The 18,726-nt window shown below is 33.0% G+C and overlaps 2 protein-coding genes across 5 annotated transcripts; both read left to right on the top strand.

Annotated features, from left to right (window-relative positions):
* The first annotated feature begins 1,597 nt into the window (after positions 1-1,597).
* On the top strand, positions 1,598-7,358 carry LOC114166604 (uncharacterized). Of its 4 annotated transcripts, none has more exons than XM_028051351.2 (3): positions 1,598-1,942; positions 5,331-5,426; positions 5,820-7,358. In XM_028051351.2, the coding sequence occupies exons 1-3, from the start codon at positions 1,706-1,708 to the stop codon at positions 7,032-7,034; spliced, it is 1,548 nt and encodes a 515-aa protein (XP_027907152.2). In that variant the 5' UTR covers positions 1,598-1,705; the 3' UTR covers positions 7,035-7,358. The 4 variants fall into 4 exon arrangements, 1 of the variants encoding a protein (XP_027907152.2); XR_014985389.1 differs by lacking the exon at positions 1,598-1,942 and adding an exon at positions 1,949-4,928 and having other exon boundaries at positions 5,820-5,862; XR_014985388.1 differs by lacking the exon at positions 1,598-1,942 and adding an exon at positions 1,949-4,928 and having other exon boundaries at positions 5,279-5,426; positions 5,820-5,847.
* Positions 7,359-13,243: 5,885 nt separating this feature from the next.
* On the top strand, positions 13,244-16,522 carry LOC114166430 (Polynucleotidyl transferase, ribonuclease H-like superfamily protein). The gene is made up of 6 exons (XM_028051165.2): positions 13,244-13,567; positions 14,410-14,469; positions 14,570-14,682; positions 15,029-15,097; positions 15,901-15,952; positions 16,120-16,522. The coding sequence occupies exons 1-6, from the start codon at positions 13,289-13,291 to the stop codon at positions 16,249-16,251; spliced, it is 705 nt and encodes a 234-aa protein (XP_027906966.2). The 5' UTR covers positions 13,244-13,288; the 3' UTR covers positions 16,252-16,522.
* The last annotated feature ends 2,204 nt before the right edge of the window (positions 16,523-18,726 follow it).

Raw genomic sequence — 18,726 nt, forward strand, 5'->3', positions numbered from 1 at the left:
ACAGCAACAACACTATCTGGACCTGCAACCACCAAGGCAACACCTGCAACGTTCACCATCAACACAGATCCACTGCCTGCACGCGAGCCAGATTCGAACGATCCTCAACGCTGCGCATATTTGCAACTGCGACCAACACCTCCATTGCAGCAGCGAGAGCAAGATGCATTCTCCGCAACGCTCCAACACTGATTTGCACCATTAACGCTCACGCATAGCTTCATTGCGCCGCGACACACAACCTGCAACAACAACGTCAACGAGCCATGGAACAACCATGCCAGAGGGAGAAGAGAAAGGGTACTGTTGCAGATAGGGGGCGCGGGGAAGAAGAAGAGAAAGGGGGCTCGCGAATTTGGTGCCCTAATTAAACCATATGGCCTCGGTTATTAATTGAACCGAGGCATATAACCCTATTTGGCACCGATTCAGACCCACCCGAGGCCAAAGAGGTAACAGCTAGTGGATTTTTGGCTTCGGGTTTGTGTAACCGAAGCATATGAGCCTCCTTTGGCACCGGTTTTTGGCGAACCGAAGCATATATCTCTCTTTTGCTTCGGGTTAGGCTGAACTGAGGCATAAAAGTTGTCTGAAATTGCAAAAATGCCACCGCGCTATATATCTCTCTTTTGCACTAGTGATGGTATGCAAAGTTAAGAAACATGTAAATTTATTTTCAACATTAAATTTTGTTTATCCTTATATTTTATGTTATATTCAATTCAGTCTTACCAATATTATAAATGACTTTTTTGTTAAATAAAAAAAAGTTTTTATTTTCTTTTTTACATTTTATCTCAAACTAAACCTTCTTAGAATCTATTATCTTGTTATTCTTTTTGTATTATATCTTATTTCTTTTAAGTTTCTTTTCCTTCTGTTAAACATTACGAGAGTACATAATTTCTTAAATGTATTGCCATTTTGATTTATGGGATATAGCAATAATCAATTATAATTCGAGGAGATAGAAAATATGATGATAAAACAACTTTACACTACTCTAGTAAAAAGTTATTATATAAAATAGATGTATTAATTTCTATAATGATTATTTTAAAAATATCATGACAATATTCTTTTTATTAATAATGTAAAACTATCTGGTAAATTAAATACTTAAAAATTACAAATTTAGTTGATTAACATTTATTTAAATTTTAAGTACCTTATAGTGTTTTTAATTAAGTCTTTATTAATTTTGATGAATGCTAAACATATGTTTTATTTCATTAAGTATTTTGTTCTTTAATTTTTCTCTCAAGAGTTGAAATGATTGTTGCTTTTGTCTTTTTATTTTTAACTTCGGGATCTCAACCTACATATTTTCTCTCAAATCTTTACCAATTTATCAATCAACTCAATGTTTAAAAATTGCGTGATAAAAAATTAAAAGAAAGAAACAAATTTACAAATAAATTGGAAACTAATTTTTAAATAAAAATATTAAATATTTTAAACGTATAACAATCTTTTTTAATAAAAACAAAACTATAAATACTCAAATTTATTTTTTGAAGTAACTAAAATTTAATTAAGCCGTTAATTCAATGTTATTATGGGTCCGTGTTGAAAGCAAGCAAAACGACTACCCAACCCTGCGTTCGATAAGGTAGAATAGAACACGCAGCACCTGTGTCCGTTGATTTTATCTCTTCTTCTTCATCATCATCACGAAACTCAGACCAAATTGCGTGTTGCAGAGATGGATTATTCGGGCTACAACTACCAGCAGCAGCAACAACAACATTCCTATGGCTACGACCCTTCTCAGATCCAAATCCAACCCTACGATCAATCCTATGCCTATCAACAATACTACGCATACAATTCCCAATACGCTTATTTTCCCAACACACATCAAGGCCAGTTTCAATTCCAATCCGAACCCGCTCCTCTTCACCCTCCCGGCGTCAACCCCACCGTTCCGGAGTCCGTCCCGGTAATTTTTTCCTTTAACCCTTCCAATTCTTCATCACGTTATGGTTAAATTCATTTGTTCTGTTTAGTTTTCATGTGCTTAGCTTGCTTGTGAAATTTTTATGGAGAAAATTACGTTAATGGATCGTGACCTAATTGGAGTTGTGGGTGGGTGTGATAATTTTTTCTAAAAGGAAACTCAAAGCAAGTAGACACAGTTGTCAATATCATGACCAATGGCAATGGGTGCTAATTCCTCCACTTCTCCCTCGGTAAGGAGAATGTTCCACTGATTTCTTGAGTTTTCATATTGCAAAAAATAAAAAACGGTCCTTAAACAAATTGGGAACCACAAGAAAGTTGAAGCTCTAAGGATAGTACCGGGGAGGTCTGCCTGAATCATCCACACTTTTTTTCTGGTCAAGAACTTTACATTTTCATTAGCAACGTTGAAACTCAACCATCAACCACGGTGAAACAGCCATCTCTACAAATTCAGCCTTCATCTCATCATCTTTTATGGTTTTTTTGTCATCTTGAAAGCTCCAACTATTGCCGTGGGGTCTGCAATTGACTTTTTTACCATTTCTAAAAATTGCCTCACTGATTCTTTAAGATCAAAGAGCTCATAAGAATTCTTCGTCACCTAGCTAAATTGATACCAATGTGATAATCTTTTATATTCTTTATTACTCTCACCAACTCACTTCTTTCTCTCTACTAACAAGTACTTCAATCCCTGCACTGCCTGCACACACAGAGCTCTAATCTCCGAACATAGATTCTCTCCAAAACTCCCTATCACACACATAGGTGCACAAGCTAATAAACTGAATATATGTTTTTGATTGAATAATCCCCTTCAAGTTCCCCTGGAGGTGTTTATATACACCATCTAATCCTCAAATTTTAAGTTTGGGATATAACAGTTTATCAATTCCTGTTAAACAACAACTATAAAAGTCCTAAACTAACCCTGTAAAAGAGTTTATTACAGTGGGATTGGCTGTGAATAGTGAGTTTGTGATATGTTTGATAGTTGGAAATGGAAGGGGGTTTGTCAACCTGTGATTAGCAAGTTTTTGTGGACGTGTTTGTGATTTTTTGTGGTCATTGAGGCAAAGGTTGCCATGGAAATTGCAGCCACCATTGTGGTCGTGATTCTTCTGTGTTCCTTGATATTATGGGAAATTGCGAACAAATGTGGTCTTCTGGCAACAGTTTGCTGTCAAAATTGCCTCCACAATTGTGTTCGCATTGCTGTCAGCGAAGCCTCAAGACCTTTGGACATTGCAAATGAAATTGCGATTGTTGATCGGTTTTTTAAACTGAGTAGGGTTTTTTGGTTGATTTAAACCGTGTATTGGTGTTTGCCATCTTAAAAGATAATGATTTGTTGAGCGTGAGGGTGGGTTATGCCCTGCAACTCTGGCTCTTAAATTTGACTAAAAGGTGGGATGCATGACCCACAAAATTCTCATGGGATAACTGTTTGTCCCCAATTGTTTACAGAAAGGCCTAGAAAAACTAAACTACCAAAACAAATAGAGGCAAATATATTGATTTCACAAAGAAAAGAAGGAAGAATACAGCAAAGGCTCTAGTGGTTAAGTAAAAAGACAGTGACATCTGCTTGTCGGCTGTTTTCCTAAGGTGCAGCTTTGGCCTAATTTGGAAGAAGCCGTCAATTTGGCCACAAAGCAAGTGACATATACATGTGTTTTGCATAGGTCACTGAGTTTGTCAGATGATGGTGCAGGTGACAAAAAAACTCATACTTGGAGAGGCACAAGTTGGTTCAAAATCACAACTGCTTTCAAACTTGCGATGCTACCCTCTTTGGAGCCGTATAGCTTCAAATTCTGTGATCACTGTCCATGATTGGCCGCAATTGACATCATAGACTGCCAATAGCTATCTTAACTACCCCTAACTCAATTCATATCCATTGGTTCTCACGGATCAATTAATGTCATTGGGCTTAATCAAAACTATTTTTTTATGCATATTAGTCGATGGTGTGATATAGTGGAGTGTCATGCAATGCATCCAGCAACTGCTACAGGATTCAAACCGTGAAGTGGTTTGGAATTAAGGCTGGTGCAGCTGCAGTAGCAGCACTACCATGACAGTCTTTGAAAACACAATTTTTAGCCCTAGAACATATAGTGTTGTTGGGGTAAAATATTCCACAAAAGGTTACCTCTGTTCTTTCACACTTTATAAGACACTTCTGTTTCCCATGTGTTCTGTTTTTATTTCCTCCTCTCGGACTTCATAAGTTCACATTTTTCTTTTTTTATTTATTTTGTTATGTTCTTTTTATATCAATGTCTCCATCGTCTTTCATTTTTGGTTAATTACTTTGTTCTTATTGATTCTAGATTGATGGTCATTCTGTAAACTGTGATATTATTAATCATGAACTTCTTAAATTTTTTCTGGTTTTTATTTGTAACTTGTATTATAACATTTAAAGTAGTGGTCATCCTGTTCCTTTTTGCTTGTATCTCTTCCACTAAAGAAGATCAGTAGAATCAACAAATGTATGGGTTTCCACGTCATTGTTTCTGATAAAGGCTTTGGCATAGGATATTTTACACACAGCAAAGGCTTTGTATATAATATTGCTCCGGTGACATCTTTGAACTGTTGTATTATATTCTATGCCAATCAATTTGAGCTTTTATTTAGCTCTTGTAAGTTGCTTCGGTGTAACTGAAACAAGATGACATAAGATCGATTCAGCCAAAGTTAAGCCATATAGTATGGTTTATTCCTCCTTGACTCGATTCAACACATTCTCTGCTACATCAACATGTCTGTATCTTAATTTCCTGACAAAAAGGGGAAAATAACATTTCAAGAAGTAAAGGGAGAAGGCTGATTGAAGATTTTGCAACACTTATTTTTTAAACATTTTCTTATGCTTTTAGAGCAAATAGCGTGCGGTGCTTCCTCAGCTTCTTTTGGGAACTTCTCTGGACAAAAGGTCGTTACTGGATTAGGTATTATATCCTCAGCTTTTCATTTAAAACCTTCAGAAGGTGTTGAGAATTCTGCAAACTTGGCCACAACACCCTAGAGTGACCAGATAAAGACAGGAGTTACATAATATAAGCACAATCTATTGTGGCTCATATCATATCTTTGAAGTCACAATAAGGCCTAATGCTGGTGGGTCTTTGCTGGTTGCTTTAGAGCTGATGTGGGCATCAGATAATTTTGTTTCTCTTCTTAACTGTTTGGCCTTTCAAAGTAATAATCAGTGCCTCACAGTTTAGAACTAGAAACTTGTCTCTTTTTGTTATTCATTGAACATAACTTTTATTTGATATGGTTTGGTTTCTTTTGTCAGAGGATGTTTCTTTTCAGTTTCAGACTTAGGAAAGCGTTGATGATATTTTCAGGACCATAAATTGACAACTTATCAAGGATTGCTAGATCAACAGTATCTTGAGGCTCATAGAGATAGGCATGAATTGAGCCAAGTCCCTGGTGAAAGGGTGGGTGTATTTTGTTGGTTAGAAAGTTAACAAATTATCTGTGAGCCATTCATGGTGTTATCTAAACCATAATGAGGGAATTACATGTCACAATGGCTTATCAACAAGTATGATTTTCTATATTCATCTTATAATAATGCTATTTTGTTTGGAGATGAAATCTTCAAAGGTAATTATGAAAATGCTAATCAAATATTGACAGATTTCAATTTTATAACTGTTTCCTTTGACATTTGTCTATCGGAACATTACCACATTTCTCTTTTTGTATCTTTTGTGTGCACATCTTGTCATTCTAATAATATACTCTCAAATTTCTCGTTCATTCGTACCTGATTACTGTAACCATATCAATATATTCTTGAATTCATATGTGAATTCTCTTCTTTACAGACTGGACCATCTCAATACAGAGGTAGGGGTGGCCGGGGTGGTAGACCATTTAGAGGGGCTGGTCGTGGTCGGGGCCATGGTAGGGGCCATGGTGTGGGGGGTGGTAGACACGCGCCATCTCATTCTTCTGGTGCTGCTATTTCTCATGCGGCAGGTGCACCTGCAGCTGCTGGGACTGGTTCAGCGATAGACCCTTCATCATCAGTCTCTGTGCCAACACAATTACCTAAACAAGCTCGAGTGCAACCACCAGCACCACGTAAGGTATGCTGTGAAATTTGTAAGGTTGAGTGCAATACTCCAGAAATCTTGGAGCAACACAAGAATGGGAAGAAACATCAGAAGAATATGAGGGTGCATGAAGAACTGCAAAGGCGCAATGCTCTAAATGGACAACAGAATGCGCAAATTCCTACCTCTCAATTGAATTTGACAGATCAACCTAAGCAAGTTCAGGAGTCTGAGAATAATGGATCCCCAGCAGAAAATATGGGCTCGAGGGTTATAGTTAATAATAATCACGAGGACGAAACTCAGCAGCAGAATAATGTAGGAAACATTTCCGAGGCTTCTGAAGCACCTGAGGCAAAAAACACGGATAACTCTGCCGCCACAAGAGGCCGAGGAATAAAGCGGAAGAAGAAAGGAGGAGGAAAAGGGGTTAAATACATGAGAACCAATGATGGTTTAAAGCCTGTGGAACCTGCACAAACCATGTCTTTTAGATGTGAGTTGTGTGACGTTAAATGTGAGTCACAAGTTGTTTACCAGAGTCATGTGACTGGGAAAAAGCACTTATCGAAACTAAGGCGTGCTCATGATCCCCAAGCTTCATCTGGAGTAGGCCAGCAGCCAGCTCTGTCTGGAGCACTCTTGGGGCTTCAAGCCCTTTACCCTCCTGACATCAATGCTCTGTCTAATGCTATTAATGCTCAAGTACAACAAGGTGATAATGATCCACAGGTACTTTTGGCTCAGCTCCTGATGACTGTACTATCTCAAGCACAAGTTACAGCAGCATCCCAAGTGACAGGTGTCACTGCTGCTCAGATGCCTGGACCCATATCTATGGCTGGACCAAGTTATGAACCCCAGTTGTTGCAGACACAAGTATCAGAAATCACACCACATGCTAATTTGGAAAATCCTTCTGGGGAAACAAAAACTGAGGTGTTACCTGATCCATCACTGGAGTCAAAAGCGCAGCAAGGCTAAAGTATCAGCACCCAAATTGAAGGTGGTGGTTCTGAAACTAAACAACCGGTGTAAAATTCCCCCGATATCTTTCTGTTGCGACATCTACAGCCAATTTCAGAATGTGAATCTCCCACCTCTTAGTAGGCCAAAGATGATTAATCTTTCTCTTAATTTTCCACTTTTTTTCTTCCCGAAAGGGTGGTTATATAACTGTTGGGATTTTCTTTTCTCTCAGAGGTAGATTTGAATATTGTAGGAATTTGCTCATATGGATGTTGGGAGGTGCTAGAAATCCTTTGATTTATGTTACTGCAATGTGAAAATTACCTTTGAGTGATCGAAGTCTGGAGCGGATCAGTGAACGTGAATACGTAAGGATAATGCTGTTTAACATTTAAGAAATCCGAGGGACTTATTTGAAAATTTTGCTATATGCACTTAAAAAATAATTTGAAGAAAAGATTAAGTAATTTTGTTATTAGTTAATGTATAAGCTAAATTTAATTTGTAAAGAAGTTAATATAAAGGATTTACAAATTAGTTCATGTATACCTTTAATTTATGAAAAAAAATTATAGATATTTATGGAGAATGTCAATAAGATAACTTTTACATTGTAATTTATGCATAAGTTATGTATTTTAGCTTAAGAGATTTGTGTTTGAGGGTTTGTCTGGAGTTTTATGATAGAGAAAAGATTGATAATGTTTTTTTTTTAAGTTTAAATTAATTTATAAAAAATATAATTTTTGTACTTTGTTATATAGATTACAATTTTTTACATGGTAGTTTATGAAAAAATTTGTTAAAACATATTTTTGTTTCTTTTCTAAAATTAGTTGTAAAAATGTGTGTCGAAACGTACTACATTCTATAGATTTTGTATTTGCAAAAGAGGTTTTAAAACCTGAATCATAAAAGAAACAGAAATGCATGGCTAGGGAATGAAAGAACAGTGGAGGATGGTGAAGTACTCACATTACTTTGTAAATGTAATTTTTACTATGATTTTGATCTGGCCTCAATATTGCAGTAGTAAAATATAGCATTTACTATCACGCTCATACTCCCTAAACAAGAGTAGGCTTTATGAAATTTTTACTTTTTACTTTTTTTTATTTTTTTTATTTTCTTTTCTTTTATTTCTCTCTCTTTTCTGTATGCGTAATTTATTTCATCTCTCGCCATCACCATGCACCGTAGGACATCTATTCGGTGGAGCCCTTAATCTTTTGGTTAACAAAAAAACAGTAACTTTATTTTTATAGAAAATCGCAGTGAATTTAATTTATATGATAATAAGAGATTCTAGAATTTTAACATGTTTTTATACGAAATAATGTTTAACAAGAAAAAATGGAAGAAATCTTGTTTGTTTAGTGTGAGTGGCTTAAAAATAATATGATAAAAAGTCTCATCCAGAGTGAAATAAAAAACTTGAGTGTGAAGATCCCTCATCACTCTAAGGTCCACAATGTGTGTTTAGTTTATCTGAAAAGAGAGGCTACTTGCTTCACGAGTGAGTCATGCACATGAAGATGGAGAGGGGAATAGCAATACTTTTTAAGTTTAGCTAAGGTATAAATTTTATTTGTCCATACCAATCCTTTTAAGAACTATTGCTTATTTTTCATAAGGTAACATATAGATCATTGACTATGAGAGGTAACAATTTATCTATGACGAATGTTTTAAAATTTAGAATTCAAATATAAATATGTGTTAAATTAATAAGATGGAATTTCATATATCCAACGAGTTATTGTAAAATAACATCGCTATTACAAAAGTAAATAAATAAAAGTCCTTGTAGTTCTTTTATTTTTTTTCCTTTTTTCTTTGTTCACATTTCATTTAAAAGATTTAATTTTTTCTTCAAATTCATAAGTTATTCTTAAGTGATTTATTTTCTTTGTTTCTTGTTATTTTTCTTTCATTTACGTTACACAATTTTAAATCAATACATTTTAAACTGAAATCATATTAGGATGACACAATTTTAGTTTAGTTTTTATGAAAACCGTGTCAGAATAACACTAAGTTCAACTTTAAAGCTACTCTAAATTAAAATTATGTTATCTTGACACATTTTCATAACGAAATTTTAGTTTAGTTTCTATAGAAATCTTGTTAGAATGACACAAATTCAGCTTAAAAAAATACTCTAAATTAAAAGTGTGTCATTTTGATACGAATATAAGTTTAAAAATACTATAAATAAAGTTGTCATCCTGCCAAGATGAAATGATTTATATGTTACCAAGTTGAAGTAACCTTTTATTGTAGTCACCGAAGCATAACTAGAATTGCAACGTACCATAATACTAGCCAAAATGATATTTGAACAAATTTTTTGGACTCGTTTTTTACAATATTGACGTGGCAAGGGATTTTTAAATTTTTTTATTGTAATTGCTTTAATGAAAGGAAAGGTTACACGTGCGGGATCATTGGTTAGGCAAAGCGAAAGACAAAGAGAGAGAAAGAGAGAGAACAAAGTGGTGGAGAGAGAGAAAGAGAGAGAGAGAGAGAGAACGAGTTGCTAGAAAGTGGTGGAAAGGAAGAACCATTGCAGAGAGAGAGAGAGAAGTGAAGCATTGCATACATACACTGAGAAGTGCTGGAAAGTGTGAAGAATTGCACCCATGTGTGTAGGTTAGTGGAGACAGCGGCTACCGAAAGTCCTCGATGACAACCATCGCACCATCCCCACCGTAGCATTGAACCGTTGTTGTGAGTCCATTACACCTATTCCTCCCTACGTATTCATCGAAAGGTGTTCCTCCAAAAACCCTTATTTTGTCTGTTTTAGTTTTTGGAACAGAGGACCTGAAATTTGAACATGCAAAAGTTTGTTTATTGCTATTGTATGTCATTTCATATTTAAATAGGTTGTTGAGTAAACTGAGTGTTTGTGGCAGTTTCAAATTGTTATATTTGTCATGTAATCCGTAAGTGAGGAGTAAAGACTACATATATGGGGAGCCAAGTTACAAATTGTGGAGCGAAGTTGCAGATTTTACAAGAGCTGAAATATGGTTTTATGATAACAGAATGCAGTCACTTATACAAATTTTGCACCATACAATGTCCATTTAAGTTGTGAGGAGTTAAGTTGAACATTAAATTTCGAGGTTGCAGGTTTTTATAAAACTAATTTAAATATTGTATTGGGATCACACAATTCACCGATTTAAACAAATATTTTATCATCCAATTTCCATTCACTGACGTGGGTGCTTTCTTACTTCACAATTGACAAAATACTCAAATTATACGTAAGTGGGGAGTCAAACTTTAATATGTGGGGAGTTAAGTTGAACATTATGTTTCGAGGTTGCAGAATTTTATAAAACTAATTTAAATATCGTATTAGGATCACACAATTCACCCACTTAAACAAATTTTCAATCATCCAATTTTCATTCACTGACGTGGGTGCTTTCTTACTTGACAATTGTCAAAATACTCAAGTCATAGTTAAGTGGGGAGTTAGGAATTAATATGTGGGGAGTTAAGTTGAACATTATGTTTTGAGGTTGCAGATTTTTATAAAACTAATTTAAATATCATATTAGGATCACACAATTCACCGATTTAAACAAATTTTCCATCATCCAATTTTCATTCACTGACGTGGTTGCTTTTTTACTTGACAATTGCCAAAATACTCAAGTCATACTTAAGTGGGGAGTCAAGCTTTAATATGTGGGGAGTCAAGCTTTAATATGTGGGGAGTTAAGTAGGACATTATGTTTTGTGGTTGCAGATTTTTTTTAAAAGTAAGTTAAATATGATATTGAGGTCACACAATTCACCCACTTTAAGAAATTTTTCATCATCCAATTTCCATTCATTGATGTGAGTGCTTGTCTTACTTGACAATTGCCAAAATGCTGAACTCATCCGTAACTGGGGAGTCAAGCTTCAATATATGGGGAGTGTTGTTGTAAATTCTGGACTACATTTGCATCTTAAAAAAATATTTTAATATGGTATTGGGATCACATAATTAACTCACTTTAACAAATTTTTCATCATTCAATTTCCATTTACTAACATCGATGCTTGTCTTACTTGACAATTGTCAAAAATCCTCAACTCAACCCGTAAGTGGGGAGTCAACCATTAATATGTGGGGAGGAGTGTTGCAAATTCCTAATTGCTCTTGCAGGTGGTTAAAAAATTAAAATATCATAACACACATTGTTCTTCATACAATTTCAATAACCGAAACACTGCATATCCACCATAGTTCGTGCTTATGTTGCTTGAAAATTGTCAAAATCCTCAACTCATCAGTAAGTTGGGAGTTAAGAATTATTATGTGGGGACTAGTGTTGTAAATTTTGGACTGCAATTGCATCTTTTAAAAAAAATTCAACATGGTTTTGTGATCACACAATGCATTCACTTACACACATTTTACATAATACAATTTCCATAACCTGAACATTGAATATTGACTAACGTGGGTGCTTTTGGTCTTTCAAAATTATAAATTACGTCAAAGCTTAAATAAGTGAGGACTCAAGCATTAAAATGTGGTGAGTATTATTGCAATTTCTACATTTCAGTTGTTGATTTATAAAAATTGTCAACATATAAATGTACAACAGAGTTCCGAATTAATATTCAGCAGAACTTCAACAACACCTATGTCCTTCACGTGGGCACCCATTACAAAGAATCAGGGGATCTACAATATGTTTTTACTCAACAAAACAAATAACTTTACCAAAATATCACACTCCGCTCAAATTAATTGAGACCACTTCAAGCACCCAAATACGAAAATCCCCAAATTTGCTTTCTTCAAATATTGCAAAGAGCCACAACTCTACAACACACAAAAGTGAACTACACCAATGGCCACTATAAATGCACAAAACAGTGACGATAAGACCACCAAATCAGTTTTCCAAACTTCCATAAAAAACGAAAAAAACAACAACTTTTTCGCACCAAAGCTCAAACTTTACCAAAAAAAAAAACCACTCATCATCATCAAAGACGCTAGGGAAATGTGTAATGGAAGCACAACAAACTTACAATGCAACGCTGTGGATGATGAAATCCTTCCCATCGACGACAGCAGGTCACCGTAGTCTTCACAAACCCACACAGACCGCTAAAAAATCACAACAAACTCACAATGCAACGGTCTCGATGAATGATATTGAATGACAATAGTGGAAGTGGCCTCCGCTGTGGACTATCAAATGGTTGTCGTCGAGCACTTCAGGTGGCCGCTGTCTCCTGTTACCCATACAAAGGGCTGCAATGCTTCTACCTTTGCAGCAGTTCCTTCTCTCTCTCTCTCCAACACTTCCTTCTCTCTCTGTATTTCGCTCTCTCTCTTTCACTTTGCCTAAGAAATATTCCCACACATGTAACGGCTCGTCTCATTAAAGCATTTGCAATAAAAAATTTAAAATTACCTTGCCATGTCAGTATTGTAAAAAACGAGTCAAAAAATTTTGTTCGAATATCATTTTCGTAATACTAGTGCACTAACAAAAATAAAGAAAAATACCTACTACACTAACATAAAACACCACCTTTGTTTTTCTTTTTTTTTCTTTTGGTTTAAAAATTTTAAAAATTTTACACTATCTTTTTTTAACTGCAAATACTCAACATGGTAATAACAAAATAACTTCATTAAAAAAAATAATACTACAAATTGAATGTTATCATATATTAATGAAATATTGTAAATTTTATTAACATTATAATTCTGTATTAAAAATACGAAATATGTCACTATATATCATATTAAATTGATTATTTATCTTAAAACTTGTTTTATTTTTATAGGTATGGCAAAATAAACATATCTATTTGTTTTTATATTTATTCAAATATTAATTAAATAACACTTTTTATAAAAAAAAATATTATTAAAATTTAATGATAAGTTAACACATATTTTTCCACACAATACCTATTAATAAATGACAAACTATAATTATATAAATATTAAAATATAATACCACATAATAGTTACATAAATGTTAGTCAAAGTAAATTATAAACAAGATTATAATATATTTATAATTAATCTATTATGAATATTTCGTAAAAATATTTTAATTGACTAGTTATGAATACAACACACAATAAAAAGAATTAGAAATGTCAATTTCAATATAAACCTAAGTTTAGGGAATATTAGGGTAAATTTTATAATTACCAACTTATGTAATCTTTCAATATACATTATCCTCTCTCTAGTCTCTTTGAAACTCTTTCAGTCTTCAGTTGCAACAATGTTGACACAGCAAGTGTTGCATCTACCACCCCAGAAACTGTTTTTCTCCTGTTCCCCTTTCAATGTTAGAAAAATCCCATCTTTTGTGAATTGTAAAAATGGGTATGCTCATAGTTACTGCACAGTAAATGCTCTAACTTTGGATGAACTTCCCCCAAACGCACTTCGGAGGAAGAGAGAACCGCAATGGAGAGGAGGTTTCAGCCTTGGGCTTGACTTGGGATTGGCTCGCACTGGCCTTGCCCTAAGCAAAGGCTTCTCCATTCGCCCCTTAACCGTAACAATTTCTCTTTTACTCTTTTACTTGTAAAAGTTTCCTCTTTCTGTGAAATTTGGCTGAATTAAAGATGTAATTTTTTTACTGTGTTTTGGGTTGTTTGTCCATTTTTGTAACCATCTTTTCCAGTTGTTGGGATTGAATTTGGATGGAATGAGTCCTTTGTTTCTCTCTATATGATAGATTTTCTTAGTGCGTGTTTGGTTTGAGGGGAAGTCATTTTTTTTTATCGTAGGGAGTCATGTTGAAAGGTCAGCTAGCGTTATATAGTAGTGACATGACATGCCAAATGAATTCTTAACTGATTGAGTAACACATCAGCATTTAGCAGAATATTTGGTTTTGTCAGCGATACTTGGAGTAGTATCTTCTTTCCTTAATAGTCTTTAAAGTAATAAAACTATTTCAGGTATCCTTAAAGTGTTGTATATTCATCATCTTTGTTCTTAAATTGATGCATTTTAATAAAGTTTAGAGACTAATTACTATTAGAAGTGTCTTTTAATATTTGGGGGACTACTTCTGTATATATCTTACAACTATTTAAGCTTTTTTTAACATTAGAGACCACTTAGAAGAGAAAGTAATCCTTCAAGGATGAAATTGGTGGTCTAAACCAAAATCATTGAGGGACTAAAACCAAAATTCAGGCATTTATAAGAACAGAAAACATGCTAAAGCATAAAATTTACCATTGGAGCACATATTGCTACAATTGATAAGAAAATGTTGCAGTTAACTGTGACAACATTAATATGTGCTCATTACTTCTACTGCAATTATGAATTATGTTATTTGTGTTTTATCAGCCATCAATCCTGACAAGCCTGCAGTTGATTTAGGTGTTGGAACTGCGAGGACAGAAGCTTGAGGTTCAGATTATTAACATTGCTGAACAAGAGGTCTGAATTCATCTTTTTTTCTCATGTTCTCTACTAAAGAATTGGATATTTATCTCTGAGGGTACATAACATTCAAATCGACATGATTTTGAAACTGTAGGAGGTTGATGAGTTTATAATTGGGCTTCCAAAATCTGCTGATGGGAAGGAAACACCTCAGTCAAACAAAGTCCGAAGTGTTGCTGGAAGGCTTGCTGTTCAAGCTGCTGAGAGGTAAGCCATTTTAGTGAAGCTTTGACAATTTATATTCTTCTATCTTTATTTATGAATTCCATAATGAGAATATGAAAGCAATAGCATCAGACTCAGTTTTATATGTTATAATATTCATTCTTGAAGCTGATAAGCCACCAAAACCGTGAGTTATGAGATTGCCTCAAATGTTGAATTATATTAAGTGATTGACCTTAGCAAATAACAAATATATTTACTGACATTAAGTTACTAATAGATTTGAATGGCATATTTGGAATTCTGGATGGCTCCTGATAGGATTTTATTGAACTGTTAATTACTTATATTACTAGTTTAATTTCTATTTATATCAACTCTACTTCAGGGGTTGGAGAGTATATCTACAAGATGAACATGGGACAACGACAGAAGCCATGGATCGAATGGTCAACATGTAAGTGTTTTCAAACTTCTTTATTGATTGTATTATATCCTTTGAAATTCTCTCTTTTGTGTGAATTAAATTACAAATAGTAAGTAATTTCATAAGTGATGTGGTATTGTTGACAATGATTTGGCATCGGGTGCATTGTCACAATATAACCAATGTGTAAAGTTTAAATAAAATTTATACTGTCTGCTGGGTCTTTCATTCACTATTCATTTAGTGTAGTCTATGGACACAGTTATGACATGCTTCATGAAGGGAAATTGATGGGAAAAGAACCGTGTATACTTATGGAATCTCATTCTCACAGAGCACCATGTTGAAGTTCTTCGGTGTTAAAAACTCAATTAGTAGGCTGAAATTAAAACCATCATCTGTGCAGACTATCCTACTTGTGAAGAAATATGCATGCTGTCTCCAATTAGAAACATGTTATAACTTCTTTATATGTAGATTGAGACTTTTTGGTTTTTATTCCATTGAAACTATTATGTGCTTAACTTCTGAACTCCTTTTTAGTGTATTTAAGTAAGAGACCCTACTGTGTTCTAATGGGGGATTGGAGAAATGACATGCTGAAGGATGTGAGATAAAGGTTGTTGGTATCAAACCGTTAAGAAGTGGGACTGTAAGCTTAACTCAAATTAATCATATCTTTAGTTGACTTGAGACTTCCAACATAGTGAAAATAGTATCATAGGATGTGAAAGTCAAATGAGATTTAAAAAATCCCTTTTAAAAGTTGTCAATGAAAATTTTGTGTGGGAGTTTAGTATTTTATTGGAGAAATTAACACACTACTCTTTCAGGGGTTTGAGTAAGTCCAGTCAACAAAAGAAACTTGATGCCTTTGCTGCCATGGTAAGTGATTCTTATATATGATGCTTTTTTAGCAATATATTATATTTATACAGAGTTGTATGAACTTGGGATATCAAATTTCATGCTCTATCTGTTTTAAAATGGCAATCACAGTAAAAGACACATTTCTGGAATATTGATTTTATTATATATATTTTGTGTACCAGATGGTACTGGAGAGATATTTCTCCACTTTAGGTCAGGGTACTGAACTTGTTCTGCCCAAAAATCCAGAATTACAAGCAAAGCTTCAAAGGGGCCCTCCCAAAGATGTTGATTTTTTCTCTGATGAAGATTAATCTCAGAATGTTTGCCGTGATCCATCTTCTGTGGTGAATTTTATGGTGATGCCTGGCAAGGGTTGATAACATATTGTGCAGCAGCTTACTTGTATGTACCATTCCTTCATGTTGACAAATTGCAATTATGCATGAGAAGGTTTTGAGAAAAGAGAAAGATATTCCAGTAATCTGTGATCATGATGAAGGATTTAGATTTTAGATCAAGAATTGAAATTATTCTAAAAGAGTGCAGATAAATGAAATGAGTAAATAAATGGTTTTAGAATTAGACCGACTTTTTAAAAGTTCAATGAAAGAAAATAGTACTTTGGTTGAGTTAATAATAATAATAATAATAATAATAATAATAATAATAATAATAATAATAATGAAATGGTATAAGGGAGCATTATGTCATAAGTTTGAAACACTAAAAAGTTTAACAAAGAACTAATTTTTTTATTTTTAACATTTGAAGTATATAAAAATTGAGTTAAATACATTAATGGTGCTTCCGTTGGCTAACGAGATTGGTTCGAATGGTAACGTGAAAGTGAAGGAGAAGAATAAGCTGGATTTTGGAACCAAGTCTCTTTATACTCTCCAACACTCATTGCATAAGTATCTCAGAAAAAGAATCGTGACGTGGCATTATGTTAGCTTCGTAAAAAAAAAAAACTAACATCGTTAACAGAATAGTTTAGGAATAAAACATAATTAACCTAAAAATAAAAATATTGGATTTTGAAATTCGGGAGATTTCTTTACTGAGTTTCGAAATATGGAAGAATAGAAAACAAATTTCCTAATCTGGAACATTTTAAACCAAATTTTGAAATGCAGGACAACCCTCAATCGAATTTCAAAATCAGGTTCACTCCTCAACAGGATTTTGAAAATTGGTACACTTCTCAACCAGATTTCAAAATTCGTTACACTCCTCAACCAAATTTTGAAATTCAGTACAATCCTTAACTGAATTTTAGAATCCGGTACACTTAATCGGATTTTGAAATCTAGGATACTTCTCGATCGAATTTCAAAATTTGATACATATAGACAAAAAATGAAAAATAATTATATGGCTGATTTTCATTGAAAAACTCAAAAAAATTGTGTAAATGAAGAAAAACAAAGTGAATACATAATTCTATGTTTCAACCAAAAATGAAATCCGTTGAATACGAAATCCGTGAAGAAGAACATTGTTGAAGGAAGAAGAAGAATGCTGAAGAGAAGTTGGAGTCTGCTTCAAGAATGACTTGGGGATGCTGGCAAAAGTAGATATAGCAACGATAGTAAATACATATGGGTAAGTAACTATTGCTTTTCTAATTAATTTAAAACTTAAATATACATGTGGTATCTATTTTTTTTTATTCAATTTGATATCCATTTTTGTTTTATGTTCAATTAGATTTTCATTTTCCTCAAATTAACTGTGATTAAATAGTTAATATTTTTCAACAGCATGTCATGTGTCAGCTCCTTTTTTTTTATTTTTTTTAAACTTTTTTAATTTTAAAAAAAATTTCCACGTGTCAAGTCACAATTGTGTCACGTATTAATGCTAGTGTCACATGTCAGTTTGTAATAGTATTATTTTTTTTATTCAATTTAGTCCCTATATTTGTCATTTTTGTTTAATTTAGTTACAATTTTTGTTAAAATAAATCAATTTTGTTCATTTCAAATTTATAATATCTTTTATACAAATTATATTAATATTTTTTCTAAAATTGACATTTCAATTTATTACTTTTTAAATTCAATTATAAATTATTAAACTTAATTATAAATTGCATAAAATTCTTATATTCAATTGCTAAATAGAATATAATTATTTAAAATATTATAAGAATATAATTATTAAATGTTTTTTATAATATTTATATTCTAAAATACTTTTAAAATTGATATTTAAAAATATTTTAAATATTCAAAATATTTTAGAAAAGTAAACTAATATTTGTAAAATTAACATTTAAATATAAAATATTTTAGATTTTAATATCTAAAATGGAATAAAAATATTAAATATTTTAGATTTAAATGTCAATTTTACAAATGTTAATATATATTTTTAAAATTTTTAATAATATTTAAATAATTATATTTTATTTAACAATTGAATCTAAGAATTATATTCAATTTATAATTAAATATTATAATTTATAATTGAATTTAAAAAATAACTAATAATAGTGTCACTTTTAAAAATTAAATGATTCCATTTTAATAAAATTTGGGACTAAATTAAATAAAAATAACGAATATAGGAACTAAAATGAACAAAAAAAAAATAATACAACCACAAGTTGACATGTGACACTAGTATTGACACATGACACACTTGTGACTTGACACGTAGATAATTTTTTTTTAAATTAAAAAAATTAAAAAAATATAAAAAATCAGGAGTTGACACGTGACATGTATTATTCAAACTGGTTAACTATGTAAACACTCTTAATGAAAAAAACCAAATTGACC

Source organism: Vigna unguiculata, chromosome 10 (assembly GCF_037176805.1).
Source record: "Vigna unguiculata cultivar grain cowpea cultivar isolate G323 ecotype 2 chromosome 10, ASM3717680v1, whole genome shotgun sequence".
Lineage (NCBI taxonomy): Eukaryota > Viridiplantae > Streptophyta > Magnoliopsida > Fabales > Fabaceae > Vigna > Vigna unguiculata.